We start from the raw sequence: 21761 nt of genomic DNA, 5'->3' as shown, positions 1-21761 counted from the left end.
ATTGAGTACGCTTTCGGTTTTACCTCGTTTGGTTTGTTAAAAAGGCAGATGCCGTGGCCACTCTTTAAAGCTTCTATATAATCAGTTTTACTACACTCCGAAAACTTGTATGGCTGAACATTTTCTAGACCGACGATGGATTGAGCCATGATGCATCCGTGCCAATCGCGGCAATTGCAATCGTTTCCTAAAATTGTTAATAAGAAATCTTACCGGCTCTGCAAAACTAAACACTATTCTCCCGTTTGTTAATTAAAGTGCATAAAAGAAAAGACAAATAATTTTATAGTACTCACTTCCATCGTCGTGACTCATGCCGATATTGTGACCGATCATATGAGCCATGGTACCAGCTAAAAGATGAGGCTCATAAGTGTTTAGATCGACGCTGATTCCTACGGATCTTTGGCTGCACACGGTCTCGGGCACAGCCACCCCTGATTCTCCACCTGAGAAAGTCTCACCCCTACCGAGAATATATTCAAATGCATCAATTTATTTTATTTAATAGACGCAGCATCCAAATCCTCTTCTTAATGTTTAGTAAATGTTTATTTAATAACTTCATATAGTTGCTAACATTGAATTTATGTATTCAATTTATTTAGAAAAATAACTGCATTAAATCGAAACGAAAGTCTCAATATTTTGTATAAATAAGATTTTAAGATTTGACATCAAATGTCAGTTCAATTAAAGAAAGGGTAAAAAGTCAGTACAGAAGGAATGAACTTACGTGAGCAATTGGGTGGTATCCTGAGCACCTTGATACATTCTCCGCATCGTATAATCGTTAAAGCTTAACAAGGCTTGATCGATGTCGATGCCATTATCGATTGGCACTTGGTTGCTGCCCTTCCAAGTTTCGATGTATACGACGGAGACTCTAGTGTTTAATGTGCGGAAATACTGCAAAGAAAATCTAATTTAGTACACATGCCTTATCAAAAAATAAATATTTATGCAGATATTATTATAATCAAACTTACCAAATCTGCGATATTAGCAACTTGGATGGCATCGTGAACAACCTCAGCTCTGGTACTACCGTTTCTTTTGTCAAACTATGCAAGGATAAAAATATCATTTGAAGAGTATTCCGTATATATTAAATAATATTAATAATTACTGTAAATATTAAATTGTATTTTCTATTTAAAATTGAGAAAAGTATAAGTAGTCTACGTAAATAAAAGAAAAAAAGTTAATATTTATTTTATAATTGTCCACTATTATAAATGCAGATAAGAATTTTAAAAATCGTGTGGTTAAATAATTGATTGTTCTTTGAAAGATCATCTTATTATTTTCTATTCGAATCGTACATATCGTTTTATTAAAGGTAACAACGTACCATAGCCTTATCGATAATGATGGCAGTTTCGATGTATTTGGTTGCTTCACGGACGTCTCTTTTGTATCGATTAGAAGTGGTCTCTGATAGCCCAAAGATGTGCTTCTGTCGGCGGTTCTTTACACGCCACTCAAGATTTCCCGAGTTAGCGCAGCCTTTATTAACTTTTGTTCGGGCTTCAAATATAATGTGAGGATGTTTCTGCTAAAAGAGAGGCACGTATATAGTTTATGTTCTCGCCAGCCATCTTGTCGCCGTCTTGTCGCCGTATCCGTTCTCGACACTCGACATTCCATTTAATTATAGCGCGACCTAAACTTCCGCGAAGTTACATCTATCCAGTAATAAAATCAAGCCAAATTAGCCAACTCGAATTCAAAGCCTTTGAGTCAAATTTAACCTCATCAGCCGACTATTATTGCGAGACGAATTGTACGTGCGCGAATTATACGTGTTACGGATTAGCGCAGATTGGAATTGTGAAACTTCTCCATGCTCTTCCTAGTAATTCATTCATAATTGTTCCAATATTTTTTAACAATGCCTATACGCTTATTATTCCATCATATTCTTATAATTAACGAGAAGAAATTTAACTGACCGATAAGTCGCCGCCATAGAATGGATGAATGACGAAGGTCTCGTTGCCTAAGTGAATGACACCGCTGACACCGTTACACGTGTGAAAAGCAGCGCTAGCTCCCGGATAATCTCTCACAGTGCCGTGATAATAACAATGTTCTATCTCCTGCAAGAAAGGTAATAACGCTATTATGAGAGTTTTATCGTTAAACTTGAGTCTTCTTAATACTTAAGTCTCGCATAATCGTTTTAGACTTTACTATTCACAATACTACTTTTATACCACGCGGTAAATAATGTAACAGTGTATATGCTTGTACATATTTATTATTGACATTTTTTCCTCTTTCACGATACTAAAATAGCTTTGCCATTACCCGATATCTAAAGAGCCACTTTTTGTATTTGTCTTGCCCTTTAGTATCAAGAAGGGTTATAATGAGAAAACTCATATATTAAAAGCAATTTAACCCAACAAAACTGATTTGAACAAAGCAGTTAAAACAAAGAGAAGTAATCAACTATGCAAAACAATTATATCTTTATGAACAACCGTCAGTTTGCGCGTCACGTAAATATTTAAGTACCATTGGATTGTCGCATGCGAGATTGCATTTCACTCGAAATATTTTACCTGCTTAGATATCTGTTCCGCATCGCCTGCTAAAAAGTCTTTCTGTACAAGATTTGGAGCTAAAAGTTGCCTGTAACGTAACGAAAAATATAATCTTTTTAACAAATAATATATAATTTTTTTAGATCTTTAGCTCGTGTTTTTATGCTTAAAGTCTCACCAGTATATTAAGAAATATAATTATAATTAATAAAAAGATACTTACGTATTTAACTCTAAGTCTAGACGAAATTTGTGATTAAAGGCCTTGATCAGAAGAGACGTCCGATGAAAATGTCTCCCTGTCTGCAAATATCAATTTAATATGATTAATCTTCATTGCTACATTTATTTTAAGAATAATTAATTTAAAATCTATGTTAATAATTGGTTATTAATAATTGGTCAAGATATACAAAACTTACTCTCATTCTGCCTCTAGGATTCTGATATCCTCCATCACCGTAACCTCTTTGAGGAAACTAAATTAGAGTATATATAATATTAATTATTTATATCAATTTTAATATTAAAAAAAATAATCTAAATAAATTAAAAAGACATAATATTGTGAAGAGTTTGCACAAAGTAAGTATAATAAAAGAATCGTATCATTAATTTAATATTAATTTATATTAATAAATTTTTAAACGATTTTTTTCCTTTTTTATATAATGTCACTTTCTATTTCTAGTAGTTTACATCTATATTTTTATTTGCTTATTGAGTTTATTTAATTTGGTTTAAAATATTTTGTGTCAAAGACTGGTGAAAGCAACGCGAGGTGCAAAATTTTACCTTTGGTACGCCGACTTCTCTCGTGGATATCCCCATTTTCTCGTGATGCCGTAGCTGTACCGGATAGATGATCTGATAGTAATGACCACCGATATTTCGTATTAGCTCTTGGTTTTGTCGATATTCCTGTAGTAGTCGTTCGACCTCACCTGAAATCAATTTCCACGTTCAATCGAACGCCCTAATTTCACCCCCGGTTCCCCACTCTTTCATCCACCGCTCTACGATCTCTAATTTCATCTTGAATGGACTTTGGGGCGATTCATTGCGCCGCACCGACGAAATTTCACGCTATTGCCATTAACCTGCCCTCTCAACCACCGGCACCGAGATTTTAGTCCGTACAACTCAATAATAATGGCAGTAATAAAGTAGTATAAAGTAGATTTTTATTGTCCCATTTCTTTTGTATCCACATATTAGCCTTCTCAATCGCGATTGATTCGGTCTCGATTTCCTATATAAAAGAGTGACATTTTCTTTCTCAACTCTCAAGTCTCGTGAAATTAATTATATGTGTGTGTGTGTGTGTGTGTGTGTGTGTGTGTACACATAATTTTTTAAATAATATATATGTAATACTTATCAGATGCATTTTTAGATTAATAATCTGAGATATAAATTTAAATTTAAAATTCTTCTCGCTTCTCTCATTTGCAGGTTTTTCACGAGCAATTTATATTCTACATTGACATTGCCCCTTAGAATTTATAGTTGAGAAGTGGCAGTACACCTTGCGTGTTGGAAAATTGCCATTACCCAGATCGGCGATAGATATCGATCGTCTGAAGCTCCCCCAGGCTAATGTTGACTATTCCCCGCAAATTTTGCGAATCTTCCACGTTCTTATTTCGAGAAGTTTACGCGCGAATCGCGAATTCAATTTCCATCCTCAAGCGTCGCCCAAACACGCCAAGATTATTCGTCGATTAATTTACTCTTTTCGTCCTACCCGTCATCCGCCTTCCCCCTTCACCCGCCGATTGTTGCCGTTACCGCAGAAATGTCACGTAAATTGCGATTAATTCGGCCGACGTCATTATGTTTCACGTTGCAGTTACACACGTTGCATTTGCAGTAACTTGCTGCGGCGTCGATTTTACGTCAGAAAATTTCGACGTCCTTACTAGGACCTCGTAGCTCTTGAAATATCTCAAGTACTTCGGCACTAAGATAATCATTATTTTCTATTCGTTGAATCTTACATATTTGTGTGCAAGACAAATATTACAGAACTTTAATTTCTAATTAAACTCCTTAATTCTTGAAATTTTAAATTCTTTATACCTAAGCACGTCGCGTAACACGTCTCCCGGCACTCTCTTTCAATTCAAGATTAATTAAATTGCAAATTGAATTTCTGTATAAATAATAGATACATTCAAGTGGTATATCAAATTAAATTAAATTTCATGTAATGTTGCAGCAGCTATTGCTGTTTACTCGTATACGCTCAACGCCGCTTTACGTCCTAATCCCTAATTAAGCTCTCTAATACCATGAATCCTGCATTCAACGTTACTGAAATACATTATGTAGAATTTTCTCAGCTTTTAAAACCAGATTAAAATTAATGCGAACTGGAATAACTTGAAATTTTTCTTTTCTCGCTCTTAAGACAGATTTCCCATTACACAATCGTCGTAATATCTAGACCGGGATTCGCGCCGTCGAGCTCTGTCCCGGTGCATTGTCCCCGTCTAAAATGTAATCCAATTTAAGTTTCGCGTTTCCGACCAATCAGCGATGTTGACTTAACAATAAACCGCTCTCGAGGATTTGTCGTATCCTCGAGGATCAAGTTTCTAACGAAAGTGCTGCATTGCGGTCCTTCCATTTTACGGCAGTTTGTTTACGCAAAGCCTTATCCCCGCAGCCGTCGTAATTGTGTAAAGATTGCGACAGAAAATCTTTGCAAATTTTTCCTATCGCGCAAGATTAGCGAAATTTTAATTACCTTAAATCTGCGTTACGCGATCCGTTGTGTAAATAAAATTCAAATGTTTTATTATAAATCAAAATAAATCTTGCAGAAAAACTTTAGATTAAATGGAATAATTTCTAAAATATAATACTCGTAAAGAGCATTGTTAATTGCTCCGCAAATTAGCCGATCATATTTCAAGCTAACTCGCATTGTGAGAATGGTAATTAGCATTGGTTAAACTTAATCACTTTACGCCCATCATAATATATGTTTACTCACCAGCAGGAGTTTCCTCTTCCTTCCAAAAGGAATCATCTAAGGTGTAATCTGCTTCTAAAACACAGAACAAAAGTGTGCGATTCAATAAATTGAGATTCTGTCAGGTTTATATACATCGTAACGTATATATGATAACGCATTCAAGAATGGGAACAAATAGAGCAAATAAATAAAACATAGATATAAATAGCTTTAAGTTACATTTTATAATTATCAGCCAAAGGGAGATAGTGTCTTAAAGGGATACTGGCAGTAAAAGGATTAACAATAAACCAACGTGGCACGTGTTCAGGTATTTTAGTGGTTCACCTGAGAGTTTTAGACGAGATGAACTTCAGCGAACTTTAGCGGACCTGACCTAAAACAAACTCTTTGCTGACCACGTCCAAACAAGGAATCAACGATCAAAAGAATAGAGGGATCAAAGGATCTAAGACGCTTGGGATTTTGAATATCTCATATTCAATGCGTCAAGTTCTCAAGAACGTCTCAGATAGAAGCTGTTCTGTAATTTTGTTTACGGTCAACTTCTACATTTACTCTCGAGTTTTTTAATTATTAATTTCAAAGATATTTAATGTACGTTTGAGGTAAATGAAGCGTTTGAGAAGTGCAATTTAATTTTTGTTTAATTTTTTACTAACTCTGGAATTTTGAGACATTTAAAAATACGAAACATTTTATGTTTAATTTGATGTTCAATCTATTTGTTTGTTTTAAAAGCATTTTGTTTAAAATTATAAATATTATTATAAATATATAATTATATACTTACACACAATTTTGTTTAAAACATTAAATTAAAATATTTAAGCGCAAGGGCGCTAACGAGGACGAATGTTAAATATTTCAATATTGAAACATCGTAATGAATCCATTAATTATGCATCAGTTACCCATCCTATTATAACTGTGTGTTTACTTATCTTGCTCATTCATCTGTTACTCGAGGTTAATACAGAAACTGCCAACCTTTCTGTTCGCATACAAACAGAATAATTTTCTTATATTAGCCAAATATCCGATATTACCTTCTATTTGTGGATATACACTGATTCAAACATTTCCATTCGTTTGTTTATCATAACACATTATGTTCTTTTCATATAAAAGAATCCGTTTAAATAATTGCGCAATTTATCACATTTTACAATCTGGATTGAGTAAAACGTTCATGCGGGCAACAAGAAAAAGAATATATACGATAGTATTTGCACTTTTATCTTGCGCAAGGACAAGAATGGATGGCGAAACTTTTTCATCTTCGCGCAAAATTCCTCGCCACAAAATTCATAAGACGGACGTAGTGCCGGATAAAGGGACGACAGTTTGCGCTGGCCTACTTCCGGGATACCAGAGCACAAAAAAAACCAGCCGAGGGCGAAGTCGGCCTCGAATAGATCGGAGTCAATGACGCGACGGTGCTGTCACGGCGTTTCTTAACCCTCTGAAGCTCCTCAAGCTCTTTTCAAGAGAAATTGGTACATCCTCCTTCGCGACTGAACATCTATAATTGCTGCAATCGTCGTTGACATGAATATTCGTTATTAAAAACGAGTAGTTTTTAAATAGTTTATCCGCAATTTAATCATCTTTTTTTTTTTTAATTTAATATTTTATATTAAAATCTCTGAAATCAGAACAACAAAGTTCCAATTGGATAAGACTGAGGTTGTGAAGAGCGTCAAAGATGAAGGAAGTTCGATTGCCTGACGAGCTTGATAATTAAGTTATTTAGAACTTCAAGAGTTCTGACATCGTCTAAGTCCGAAGGCATCATTTACGAAGAAGCACAGATGCATCTGAAGATATGAACTTGCGTAAGATTCGGATAGATTCGATCAAGTCATTACATAAAAGCTTTGATAATTTAGTTATCTGGCTGTCTAGTTATCTAGAATTGAATGTTCGAAAGTTTGAAAAATTCTTGATAAGAGTATTTCAAATAATACTTGAGAAGGAGGATAAGCGCGTGAGAAGGCTAAAGAGTCCCCAAGGAAGCCTTGGCTAGGTTCAAGGTAAGCATCGTGCCATATACGGAGTTGAACAATCGATGGAATTATCTGGAACTCAAAGAAGAATTGGATCTCAAAGGAGAAATCCTCTAAGTCAAAAGAATGCTTGGAAAAGAAGTACAAAAGAACATATGAATATCCTTATATGATTAGGTTGCAACCAATGTTGTTACACAAAAAATTTAATAATCTGATTATCTAAAAATAAGATAATAAAATTATCTAGAGCGAGGCGGGAGGGAGGGGGAGCATTAAAGCTTCAAAATTTTTTGTGAAGGATTAAAGTTTTAATATATGAGAAGGTGCAAATATATGAGAAAGAAGATAAGTAGGAAAGATAGAAAATTCTCAAGGAAGCCTAGGTTCGAGGCACCGAGCTGTCACATACGAGACTGAACAATCGGTTTATCTAGGACTCGAGTCGAGCTTCAAAGGAATCTGAGATCGTCTAAGTTTCGAAGCAGGAGAAGGTAGTGCAAGAGGGCGCTCAGAAAGAGGAGAGGGAGAACGAGAAAGAGAGAAAGCGAAATAGAGAGAGAGAGAGGAGGGAGAGAGAGAGAGAGAGAGAGAGAGAGAGAGAGGAGAGAGAGAGAGAGAGAGAGAGAGAGTCCTGGGCAAGGTTCGACTAGGTTCGGTTCGGTGGCATTGCATATCCCGGCACATCTCGCAGGTGCAGGGCGTGGTGCCTTGTCGGCAATATCGATTACAAACCCGGGCGGTTGCGCATTCACGTCGACACGTGGACGTGGACCGGCAGCCAGACTAAATTTGTGTTGCCCTATATTTTAGGTTCCCGCACTCATCTGCCTCTCAAAGATTGATTGCTTTTCCCTCCATCTCTTTCCTTTTACCCTTCCTTCTCATTCTCTGAATTCTCCTGTCTATCCCGATCTCTCCCTTTTCCTCCTCGTTCTCCCTCTCCCTCCTTCGTTGTACGGCACTGTACCGGAAGTTACGACCCTACACCCAGATTAAGATTCTAGAGTTCAAGCGAAGGGTCAAAGATGAAATTCATAGAGGAAGGCTAATGAATATAATGATTCCATCCATCCAGAAATAAATAGACAGATTAAAGATTATTTATCTAAGTATCTAGAAGTCAATGATTTACTTAACAGAAAAGTTTTATTTGATAAAATTTTTTTATAAAATTAATTATGGGATAATTAACAAGATTAATTAGACTTTAAAATATCGAACATCTCTGAAATATCTAAATTAGAAATTTCATAAAATTATTGCAAATACAGAGTGGTTGTACAGAGCGGTGTAAAAAGAGCTCTGCGAGTTTTAAAAAATTAAGGTTGCACATTCAAGGAATTGGAGCCAAATTCGCGAAGTTCACGGAGCTTCTAAAATTTCTTCGCGACTCGTTGTCGGACGATAAACTTTCTAGGTTGAAGGCTCACTTTTCTGTTGAATTTATTTTGTACAAAGACTATATTACTTAAGACTATATTACTGGTGAACGTCTTGAGCTTGAACTGCCCTTTTATTTTAAGGTCTCTTAACTTTATTGCCACAGAAAGCGGCAGCTGTCGATTCTTTCGTAACCAAGACTCTTCCCGTTGGCTCCTATTGATTTCTTTTCACAGTCGCGTAAACCATTTCCGCGAAAGACTCGTTTCATTTGTAAGGCAGACGTGTCCGCAAATTTAGAATGGTCGAACAATCCTTCAAATAGTTTCAGCCTAAAAGAGCTTAAAGACTTGAAGACCGAAATGATTTTCAACATCGGAAGAATTGAAGGATTCAGAGTTTAGAGAAATTATAAATTTTAGTCTTGGATTGAAAAAATCGAAGTTGAAGACATTTATTACATTTCTAAAATCTATAATTGTGTATATATAATTAACATGTATATTATAATATGTATAATTAAACTTAATTGTGTTTTTTTATAACATATTTATAAATAACTATGTAATCATTTTAAGTTATTAAATACTTTAATAATATGACGATGTACATAAATTCCACGAGATTAGTATTTTTTCAAGACGAAGTAATGATAATAATCTATACGTGTATTTCGATAAAAATAGAAATTGTCGACACGATTACACGCAAAGTAATTTTCTTCGGAGTTACCGGCGGCCTTGTCGTCGAGCTTTACTTGTCCCGAAATCCCGTGATTACGATCTTAAATCCACGCGCAATCCCGAATCCGCAGTATCCCACTCTCTCCAGGCTCAAAGGGTTGCGTCTCCGCTTAATGGAGCCGCGTACGTTCGAGATAAATTGCCGGCGTGGAGAAATCCTTTTCCTGTGCAAACTATTTATCCCGAAGACCGGCATGGAAACGTTTTCCGATGGGATGAGAAGCCGCGTGAAGGGCGAGAGGACGAGACGTAGGAGGAGGAGGAGAAGGAGGAGGAGGTGGTGGTGGGTGAAGGTGGAGGGTGAAAAGTGCTGTGTGAATGGTAGGTCGGTTAAAACACAACCTCAACCCCTTCGCCCACTTCTATTTACTCGGTTTTTTATCTTAATTCTTGAGACTCTTCACAAGTCCAAGAACTTGAAGATTTACGAAAATCCAAAGATCCGAAAATCCGAAAGCTAAAAGATTATTTGATCCTTGAAATAGATTTTTATTTTGATCGACTTGTTATATATGTTATTTATTTTTATATAATTAATTTTTAATTGTGTAATTATAAATGGAATAAAAAATAAAATTCTAAAATTTGGGAAAAGAATTAAAAAAATAAATAAATCCATAACGTGTGTTGACAGCATAAATTTTTATCGCGCCAATTTCTTTCGCACCGAATTTTGATTTTTGATTTGTCCTGTCAACATCTCGTCGTATGCGAGAAAGATCTAAAATCGAATAAATATACAATCAGACACGAGCGGACATTCGCTTTGAGACCGTCTTTCCTCTCAAAATTTGTCTCCCTTTTCCGTATTTGTCGCAACTGTTTATTTCCTACATTTATGGAAGATTGGCGAATCCCAGACTGCAGGTTGAACAAATACTAGTGTATACGACATCTCGGAAATACTACCATTCCTTTCGTCTACGAACGCTTTGACCAATTTAGAATCGCTCGTAAAGAAAAAGTTTTTCCGGATATTATATTTCTAAGTTTACGACATTCAATATCTCGATAAATTGTTTATTTAAAAGTCTTGGAGTAACCAAATTTAAATTTACTTTTATCTAAAAACAACTGATTTAAAGCTGAATAAGAAAATGCAATTTTATTCTTATTGTTTTCATATTTTATAATTTTTACAAAAATACACATACACACACACAAACATATATACGTACATATATATATACAAATATAGAGAGAAAAAAGAAAATAAAAATGAACATTAGTATTTATAAGTTAGTATTTGATGCAATCAAAGTAAAAATTTCTACATAGAATTCAAACGTAGTAAACGTTTGTCAACGAACAATGAGTCAATATTCTTATTCCTTCACGTATGATATTCCGACATGAGATTAGATTCTTTCAGCGGGACAGAATTATTACGGTGCAGATGGTGCATAAACACGATGCATAATCCCGGAAATGAAGATAATGATTAATTACGCCTAAGTGTCTCATATTTTCCCCTCGCGCGATGGCCTCGGGCGTTCAGGTTCACGCATCTCCTCCGCGGGTTATGGCTCTCCTGCCTGGCTGGGATGAAGGTTTGCGCGCATTCGTTTCAGATTTCAAACGCTTTGCCACTTTGAACATCGGTAAAGCGTAGGAATTCTAAAACAAATACCACGCTTTGCACTCGTCCTGGCTGCTCTTCTCTTCGACATCTCGATCCTCACGCGACTTCCTCTGTCGCGTCGTGTCAGGACGCAATTCAACAGCCGAGTTCTTTCATTGACAAACTTACAGCGTAAGATCCTTGTATCTTTCGATCTGCATTTTTTTTTACACATGAGTTTTACATTTTTCCTAATTTTAATATCTATACAGAATTTGTAAATTTTCGAATTTTTTTTATAATTTTGGGAAACCTTGAGAGCTCAAAATACACAGAGCAAGAACTGATGAATTAACAAGTTCTTTCTGTTCTACACAGTTAAAGGTACTTCTTGTCAAAAGTTTGTACATCGTCGCAATCTAATAAAGTAGACATTTCCGCCATCTCTCGCGACGTCATATTTATTTCTTGTCTAACGTCCTGTCGCTGCCGTTTGCCGGTTCCCACATTATTCGCCCGGTATCGAGATAGAGAATGATGACGGTCATTCCCGAAAAGGAAAATGGACGAGACTGGCGAGAGGTTGTGGGTGAGTCAGCCGGAAAAGCGGCAGCCAGGTCCGGGCAGAATTTCTCAGGCGTCGAAGACGATTTAAGAGGACATCCGGGAAAAATGACCTGCCACGAGCCCGGCAATTTCGATCCGAGGCTACGATTCGAGACGTGCCAATTCAAAAATTCAGAACTACTATTCAGAATTTAGATGACAGGGACCTTTGCTACGGCGAACGAAAATAGAATAGTAAAATTTATCTCCAACTAATGAAAGATGCACTTAAATTTCCGTAGAAAAGAATTCATTCCTTTCACCTTCCTTGTCTGACTGTTGAAGCGTTTTTCTACTTAAGTTGCTCGCGGCAGCTTTTTTTAAAAGTAGATCTTTATATTTGTACGAAGTAAAATGATAAATAAAATGACAGTCGTTTACCATTTTTATTATTATCGCTATTAATAAGTATTTAATTAGTATTGCTGTTATTTTATTTAATGTGAAAATGCTTTAATTTCCATGCCGTACAACTTTATGAAAATCGATATGAATTGAATTGTATATTTATATCGCATATTCAATCTGATATATTGAATTAAAAATGCTATAATCTGATTTAGCAGTGCAAAGATAACAAATAAAATAAATTCAATGTGAATAGAATTGTGTAGGGTGCATCAGCCAGAAAAGCGGATAGTATGCTCGAGCAGAATTTTTCAGACATTGATAGCGTCTCAGAGAACACATGGGAAAAATGATCCGGAAGTTTGCTCGCCTTGCTCTATCATGATATTGTTTGTACACAAGCAACCAATACATGACACGTCTCGCCGAATAAAGGGTGAATGTAACACAGCTGTGCGGGTCGAATTGATAATCCCCCTCCCCCTCCCTTTCCCTCTTCTCGCCCTCGTTCTCCTTTCAGAGTAAACAGCTTTCTTAAATTCTTTAAATTCCTGCCCACTGAAATTTTAATTCTTTTCAATTTGCATGAATTAAACGGCCGGACAAATACAGCGCTCGATAAATCTAATAATGCGGTTAAGCGAGGTGAGAGTAAAGGATGTAGACGCACACAAAAGGGCAATGTCTGGCATACAGCGCCACGGCCCATTTTTTCGTTGCCGCTTTCAAAGATCATGCTAAAATTGGAGATCTCGCCTTTTTACCTCGTCGCCGGTGAGGTGACTCGGCCTCTTTTCGCCGAGAAATTTAATTTTACCCCCGCGTCCTCCCCCGCCGCGCTACCGGTTCTCCGCTACCCTTCCTGAATTTTTATCGCTACGTGACCATGTTTTCGATTCGATGGAAAACGTCGAATTCGCGCGGAAGACAGAATTCAAGACGAAATACGCGACGAAACTTGCGCGAAATTCATGAAGCGTGATAAAATTCACTGAGCATAGGATAGGTCATCTCCCGGTCGTTCATTGATAATCGACGATGGGCTGGTGCATCCCCGTCCCGTTTTATTCAAGATGTCCGCCGCACTTCCCACCACCCAAAGATGTCCCAGATCTATGTCTGCAAACTCGCTCGAATAAAATAACCGATATACAATTTACGTTTTAAGGGAGGGGGAGGGGAAGGGCGCGAACTGGATCAGATTGACCCACATTATGCATTCCGGGAGTTAGTAAATCCATCGTTCTTCCGTCATTCGATAACCGCGTAAGATCCCCTTCCCCCGCTTGGCTCTTCCTCGTCCTTCCTTCCCTCGCGTTTCCACCCTCATTACGTCATCACTACCAACGCATACGTCAATGTACACTGCAGGCGCTCTGCAGTCGACTGCCTCGTTATTTCGCGATTTCCTGTTGATCGCCGCCCTACGACATCGCGAGAGATCGATCGGCAGATACGTATGTCGACGACGAGCAGAAGGACACGCGCCTACGTGTGCACGCGAAATCGATCGTTTTTTCACACGTGCACGCACGCAAATGCGACTTTTATCATATGGCCGTTAAAATGCGACATTCAATAATCGGAATCGATTTGCAGACATACTTGGCTGACATACTAACGCTGTTTGCACGATTCCAGTTAATCCCTTTCCGTCTGCCATCGGCAAGGATAGCGGCGGTGAAGAGAGTGAAATTTAGAAAACAAATCCTCCTAGATCTTCCTGCAAGAGAAAGCAACTTATCCTGATTTCGGGGGAAGCCATTTCACGAAAATGCTGGTTGACCCAGACCTATCAAACCATATTTTATCTATAGATTCTTTCAGCCATTTGATGTTGACCTTTTGTTAATAAAAGTAAAAGTCTCGCAGCTTAAAGACGTGTGTACGGTCATTGAGGAATTATCGATTTCTGATTAGTAAAAAAATAGAGTCATTGATAAAGGGTGACTCGCTAGATCTAGATAATCTTTTTAAATCGAGGAAATGTCTCATTACGTCGATAATTATGAGTTTTTATTTGACAAATTTTCATTTATTCAAGGAAATATATATATATATATATTAAAGGGGAGGCTTAATTATTTCACAAAAGATAGTATATGCATAATGATATCTTACATTGTTGAACGAGAAGCGTTAAGGCTATAAAGGAAAACGCAGGCAAGCGAAAATCATGGATAATGGTATAGTGAAGATGTACTCACTAGATGAGTGGTTAAAACGAGTAGGTACGTAGGCATATGAGTGCTCGAATGAATAGGTAACCATTCGACTACGTCTTTACTGTGCAATCATTTATTCACTATACCAGCTCCTTCTCTGCAATTGTTTAGTACTTATTAACATTATACTAAACATATTATTACTAGGATTATACTAAAAATGATTCTAATAAAAATAGCCGCTTATTTAAGATATCATCTGTATACGATCAATTTGCTGAATTCAATTAATAAATAATTGATCTTTGGCTTCTGAAATCTTGCCATCTCGAGCGGCAATAAATTTCGCATTAAATCCATGCGCATTACTTCGATTTTTCCAAGATCTATCGTTCTATTTCGTTGAACTGCAAAATCAGCCTCGGGTTCACGTATTAAAAGCCAATAAATTAGAACTGGCACGCTGCCATTTCAATCTCGTGGGTCCTGCTCGAGGGAACTCGTCGACGAGCCGTCTTCCCGTCCTACGTCTTTGATTAATTGCAGGATACAGATTGATTGATTTCATGTACAATGGGTAAACAAAATATTCGTCCGCCACGTAACCCTTTCGCTTATAGCCGAATGTCATTTTCCGTCATTTACTCGAGAGAGAGATCCTGAGAAATAATTTTATATGAATACGTTTAACACTGAAATTATGAAAAGAATTACTTTCTAAAAATGATAATGTCAATATTTGTTCGAGAATTTTTTATTGTTTTCATCATCAATTGTTCATACAAAATATACTTTTATATTTACAAAGTATTGGCGCAAAGAACGTTAGAGGATAATATCGCTTACAAATGACATTTTTCACGGTTACTGATAAATATCATGTAACATGCAACTACTTGTGAATTTTTCATCAAGATGCTTATACCGGAGATAGCTTGAATATGTTTTACGATTATGGAAATATCCTGTAAACATAATAAACGCGTACCTTGCCAAAAGCGTGTCGCATTTATGGCTCTTGCAAATAATATCTGATATTGATCTCCTCTTAACGAAAATTTGATTTAGGCGCCATCCTGCTACACAACTTGTACAGTTTTCGCGTTAAGTGACTTTGTAACTAAAACTCAAATAAAAATTTTTATGAAAGTAAAGTTTGCTCGAAATTGACGTAAAAGTAAAATTGCGCCTTACTTTTGTTTATAATTAATTTTATATACATTATAATATTTTTATAACATTTTTCTCTTCAATCCTGAGAAGTTTAAACCGCGCCAAGGAGGATCATTGACATTCTTTTTTAGTGTTTTGCTCTCTACTCTTCAGTGCTTCATTCACTACTCTTTCTCACACGAGAAACGTTAAAATAGTCATTAAAATATTTATTGGTGTTTTACGATAGCCTATATATTTTCGAAACTAGCTTGTAAGGAGCTTATAAATATTTTACGACTGTTGTACTGATACAGCTCGAGTCTTAGCGATATTTTATACGGATAAACTTAGCTGTGGCACTGAGTAGCAACGGAGTCGATAACACTTTATAGATACAACACAAGTAATTGAATCACTCAATATTAACTGTAACTCAATCTTAATACTCACTCTTAATTTGAAAAAAATTGCTGCTTTTAAAAATTTTATTTATAAAGATATTAAAATTGTTCGTAGATAAACTTGAAATTTCAGGAAATTTCATAAAATGATAGGCTTTTGATATTACACGATAAAAATATTCATATTATCACGATGCATGTACGTGCATCATCATCGCTGTCGTTGTCGTCGTTCGAATCGACGACGCGATAAGCTGCAATGATGCATGTGCAAAGCGTATATTCGCGTGCTTACGGTTTTACGCGGCGACGAGCGGCGTCTAACGGTATGCAAAGCGAACGGACGAGCGCGAGCGGACGCGGAGTAATTCCGCGCGATAACATTATGAATAATGCAGCAGCGGGATTTGAAGCCCGACGGAAATGTACGTAACGATTACGCGCATTCCGACGACCGGCGCGGCGCGGCGTCGCGCGTTTTCCCGCGGCCGTTTCGAGGAAATCCGCGGCGTGCCGCATACGTACGGTCGTAAGCACCGGTCGTTCCGCTGATCTATATTCGCATTTTCCACCGCCGGCAACTACCAAAACACGCGAATTCGTGGTACTTAGGAACGTCACGTTCGCGGTTAGCAGTTTTTATCCCGTGCGAATTAGCGACATTAATATAAGATACCCCTCTTTTTGTTAAACGTAACAAGGTGATTTGTCGTAGGTATTATTTCGGACGCTTGTACTGAATTTCATGAGAATTTAATATTTAATTTAATTTGACATTGAGTAAAATCTTTTATCAAATTTAGCATGCTTAATTATATTTTCAAGTACAAATATATTTATACTTATTTTAACGTAGAAAAATGGTTACTGCTGGCGATTTATATTAACTTACATTTTATGCTATAGTTACATTTTAACATTACTCGCATTTTATTATCACAAAACAATTCTATGTGTAATGAGAAGGGTATGTCATGCGTGATAAAGATGAAGGATTGTCGGATGTCGCAAAGAGCAAAGGATGTGCCACGAAGGTACATACATGCTTCGATAATTAATGAGAAGATTACAGGATATGAAGAGCCATAAAGGAGGAAACGTAATAAGGAACGTAGCTCTCGAATGCTGATGCCTCCGAAAGACCGATGAAATTGAGACTTAACGCTAAGGTTCGAGATTATTAAGACGCATGGATCCAAGATATTAAAGATGTCAAAAATTTAAATATGCAAAGAATGAAAAATGCAAATTCATGGATGCAGAAAATTGAGAATGTAAAATTTCGAGGTTCCAAGAAATACAACTCATAAAGTTTTCACAATTCGAAAAGTTGAGCGTATAAGGGAATTTAACTTGATAATTTAAAAGGTCGAGGGTTGTACCTTGATAGGATGTTCATCCTTCTTCGAGGATGCGGAGAATTCGTAAGATCTGCAGTGCCTTGGCAACAACGAAGAACTCGATTGAGTCGGTTCGTTAAATTTTAAAGCAAGGCTCTTAAGCTTCGAATTTTTAAATTTTAAAATTATCATTATTTTAGAATTTTAACAATCCGATACATATGTCTCTCCTTCCTCTCTTTCTATAATTTGAACGTCTTACATTAAAAATTTTATCTTATCAAATCGAATATTAAATTCCTGAGATCCTAAATTTTCAATTCAAGTTAATTACTTTTGTTTTTTAAGATAAATTTTTAATTTCTCGAATCCTTGAATCCGGAGTCTGCAAAATCAGAATTTTCTTCTCTTGGTTCATCTAATTTCTAGAGATTAGATTAGGTTATTTGAATCCTAAATTCTCTGAATTCCTCGACTTCTGAGAGATCTGCTGACCCGCAAACCCGACATTATGGGTTCTTTGACGCTGAAAATGAAATCACGGTCCTCCATTCGAAAAATCTATAATTCAATGAATCGGAGATTAAAACGACTGAAAATCTGAAAAATCTCGTAATTTTTGTAAATTCAAAAATTTTTCTTTTAATATTTGTAAACATAAACGTAAAAATACTCATAAGCTATTCAGTTAAATATCCCGAAACTAATGAACTCTCGAATTAGACAGGCAAACATACTGCTTGACATGATTGCACCCAGCTATCCAGACGTGATTACTCGATGAATAATTCTCGCTCTAATTATGAATCAAACCGTTATTCCTCCACACTGGAAATTATTCTAGTGCAGTTATTCCAGTTCACCAAACAGACATGGTTACTCGATTATATAGATCAATTCGCATTAAATTATTTGTCGGATTAAATCGTCGTTTTATATAGAACGAAACATTATAGTCATTCGCATGAAACTACAATTGAGAAGTTTAGATCTTCATCGGATCTTTAAACGCCTTAAGTCCACTCTCCTCCTTCCCACCTTCTTAGGACTATTAAGCGGACAGGGTGGCCGAGCAAGGTGCGCAGGCAGGTGCAATACCTCCGTAACGATCAGCGCTTTACACCCATTCATTCACGCAGCCATTCGTATAGAGGACCGTAGCTTCCACTTTGGCCAATAAAAACTTTGGAATTATCCTACGATAAATTATTCTCGAAACTTAGATTGCTGTCCTTTTTGAAACTGATCGAAACGCGGCATTTATGAACATTTGATAAAGAATTGGAATCGGTTGGACTCGAATTTCCTTTAACAGATTACGAGTACCTCTGCACTCTCCGAAATATCGGATCGATTACACTCGGTCCGATTAAGCTCCAGCCATCAATACGCTCAGCTACCAATCCAGACAGGCAAGCGGGCAGGCAAGATAAACTTAAGGCAGGCAGGCGTTACCTCGCTTGGATGTGGTGTCGGCTAAGCTGCTAATAAATCCACGTACAGCAATCACGAGAACAAAGAGTCCACAATGTAGCCAGAACATGTTTACGTCTTAACAACATTGTTTAATTCCATATTACATGACGCTCGTGAAACACTGCGACGATGGCGGCTGCTGCGATCCCAACGGACTTTACAGAATTATTCATTACTACGCGCATAATCACCGACGTCTACCACCTCCTCGATCATTAGACGCGGCACGCGGAGCCGAGCGGAACGGAGCGTAACGGAGCGGATCGGAGCGGATCACGAGCCGATCCTCCCGACGATACGCTATACCAATCGTGTAGCAATCTCTAAGATATGAATAGCGCGCTCGCGCGGGTGGCTGTATGGGTTCGGCGACGAAAAAAACGACAGAAAAACAGCGGAGTTGGACACGTCGCGCGAGCGAAACGTAGCCGAGCGGAACGGAGCGGAGCGGAGCGAAGCGAAGCGGATATCTCCTTCTTTCTCTTTCTGTCTTTCCCTCTCTCTGACCGTCTATCTTTCTCTTAGTATCAGTGTCAGTCAGTCTCTTTCTCTCTCTCTCTCTCTCTCTCTCTCTCTCTTCTCTCTCCTCAAATCATCTCTCGGTGGCTTCCTTCGGGATTTTCGTGCACCGTCGACCAAAGACGAGGAGACCGACCGCGAAGGGAGAGCACACTACTTTCCGGCGGCTTCTTCTCAAACCCGGAGCGGATTGCGGCCCTACTACTCTCGCGCGCGCGCGGCCAGAAGAGAGGAAACTGCCCGGACCGAATCACGCCTCGGCTGCCATCTTCTACCTACGCCGGGAGTCTGGAGTATGAAAATATTCTCCGCTCCCTCTCTCTTCTGGTCCTCCTCCTCGCTGCCGCTCCCGCCAGCCCTCGTTCTTCTCCTCATCTCTCCCTCCACCTGCTCGCTTCCAACCCCACACGGTTCGCCGCGGCTCGCACGCTCGCTCGCTCTAGCACGCTCGTTGCACCAGCGCTCTCTCCTTCTCGCGCATCCCGCGCGGCGCACCACCAGCAGCTTGGACCACCACCTTCTCTTATCGATTCCTGCGCCATTCCGCCTCCCGTCATTCCTGTCAAATCAATAACACGCCGGTCGCGCCGACCGCGCCGGCGGCTTCCTCGTCGTTGCCGCCGCGGGGGTAGAAGCGGCATCGAGATGCGAAACCCCCTCTGGCTGGGGTAGCGCGCAGGGCATGAGAGAGGACGAACCCTGGACCAGGTGGCGGGAGCTACCATGGAGCATCAACCGCCTGGAGATGGTGATCCTGCCATTTCTGGCTGGATCACGCGGAAGAAGGGCAGCACAGAGTTGCTGACGTGGTTGTGGAGAAGGTTTCAGATGAATGGTGAATTAGGGGTGAAGAGATGAGAGGAGGAAGGGAAAAGCGGGGAGAAAGGGGGAGAGAATAGGACGAACAGGGAAGCTAAAGTATCTAGATCTCAGGTATTTAGTATCAAAAATAATCGGTGAAATGCAAAATGCAAAATTAAGGGAAACGAACAACTAAGAAGCTTGCTTCGTATTTTCATTACGTGAATTTTACACTTTCTTAGATCTTCTTGATTCCGTATACACGCATTGTGTACAGAAGAGAAAGGGGACAATATGTATAGAAAGAAAATAAACTGAAAAAAAAGAGAAGAAAATGGGGCATACAGTACAAAGTGGTACATTTATTGTATATTTTTGGGATGTCTCGGAAACCTTCTTAGAGCATTGTACATATGACTAGTTGTACATATGACTTCTGTTGCAACTATGCAGAATTAGATGAAGTTAAAGAATTCTAAAGATATGCACAAATGCATTAAGATAAAGACAAACTAATAATCGTGAAATTATTCATAAAAGTTTCATCTTCAGTTTCACTTAGCAGATATTGTGAAGAAAATACATTCGCAAACTACTAATTGGTATGATCATTAGCGTCAATCAAACAAGTAAACTGGAAATGAAAGAGAATGAAGGAAGAAGAGGGAACGAGGCTAAATTAGCTGGCCGACAGTCAACATGGGGTACGAAATATTGGAGATGGTGGATCAGGTGAAAATTGTGGAACGAAGAGTGGAAGAATTATTGAGATGCGCTGGATAGTGGGGTATGAGGAGCGTTTGAGATTATTCTGACAAGTAAGAGGAACTCTGCAGATGTTATAGTTACTGAAACAACTGCAATGAAAAGAATGAAGGACCTGTAAAACAGAGGATTTCAAAAATTCTTGGAATGTGAGACGCTAGACAGACGAGCGCTAAATAATTCAGAGGACCTAGAATTTAAAGAATCCGGATTCTGGGGTGGTTGCTTTGCAACAAATATGAGGGTTAGACTAACCAGGGTACGAGGAATATAAAAGCGCGAGTCTAGGACTCAAGGTAGCTGGAATAATTTATGATCTCCGGTATCCAAGATTCAAGGAAGATCTAAGATCGAGAGAGAGTCCATATCTAATGATACCCATTATTCAAGAAAGATAAAATCTACATGCTGAATTCAAAAAAGTCTACGAAACACTGATTTATTTGGTATTTGCTTGAGACCAAACTTTTGCTAATTTTAATTGCAATAATTATAGTTTGATACTTTCCGTCATCTATTATTCCGTTAGCAAGAAAGGACGGGTTTGTTTCTTCCTGTAGAATTCAATCTAATTATTGTTGTTTGCGCTACTCGGATTTCTCGGAGATTTATCATCATCATATCTTCTTACCTGTTAGTCAATTTTACAGCATATAGTCGTCATGAAGTTTCATTTCTAAATTTAAACACACAAAGGATTACACAGCTTGCAAAAGTCATTTATAATTGGCACATAACAGCTGTTTTATATCAGCAAATTTGTTTGAAGTCGAATATCGCAATGTTTCAAGATGATCATAATTGTCTGTGATAAATAATAAACTTAATAAAAATGTCAAAGCTTTTTGTCATACCAATTATTTAGAATTTAAGAAATTTATAATCAAAGAAAATTGTAAGAAACATATGTGATAAGAAGGAAATGTATTAAAAATTTATAAAAAGATTTATTTT

At 37.8% G+C, this 21761-nt stretch overlaps 1 protein-coding gene across 20 annotated transcripts in view; it reads right to left on the bottom strand.

Moving 5' to 3' along the window:
• LOC105193940 (disintegrin and metalloproteinase domain-containing protein 11) overlaps positions 1–19501 on the bottom strand; it is a 39115-nt gene extending 19614 nt beyond the window's left edge. For 18 of the 20 annotated variants that reach the window (XM_026130443.2, XM_039452280.1, XM_026130445.2 and 15 more), the window contains exons 1-12: positions 18702–19501; positions 5554–5607; positions 3348–3496; positions 2975–3031; positions 2776–2855; positions 2571–2640; positions 1956–2102; positions 1355–1558; positions 990–1064; positions 737–909; positions 297–466; positions 24–187 (exon numbers count right to left, since the gene is read on the bottom strand). In XM_026130443.2, the coding sequence (XP_025986228.2) occupies positions 24–187; positions 297–466; positions 737–909; positions 990–1064; positions 1355–1558; positions 1956–2102; positions 2571–2640; positions 2776–2855; positions 2975–3031; positions 3348–3496; positions 5554–5607; positions 18702–18789 (1431 nt within the window). In that variant the 5' untranslated portion in view covers positions 18790–19501. The remainder of the gene's footprint in view (positions 1–23; positions 188–296; positions 467–736; positions 910–989; positions 1065–1354; positions 1559–1955; positions 2103–2570; positions 2641–2775; positions 2856–2974; positions 3032–3347; positions 3497–5553; positions 5608–18701) is intronic. The other 2 variants (XM_026130444.2, XM_026130439.2) reach the window with 1 other exon arrangement.
• Between the last annotated feature and the right edge of the window lie 2260 nt (positions 19502–21761).

Source organism: Solenopsis invicta, chromosome 7 (genome assembly GCF_016802725.1).
Source record: "Solenopsis invicta isolate M01_SB chromosome 7, UNIL_Sinv_3.0, whole genome shotgun sequence".
Classification (NCBI taxonomy): Eukaryota; Metazoa; Arthropoda; class Insecta; order Hymenoptera; family Formicidae; genus Solenopsis; species Solenopsis invicta.
The sequence above is the reverse complement of the archived record's forward strand: the minus strand, read 5'-3'. Positions and strand labels throughout refer to the sequence as shown.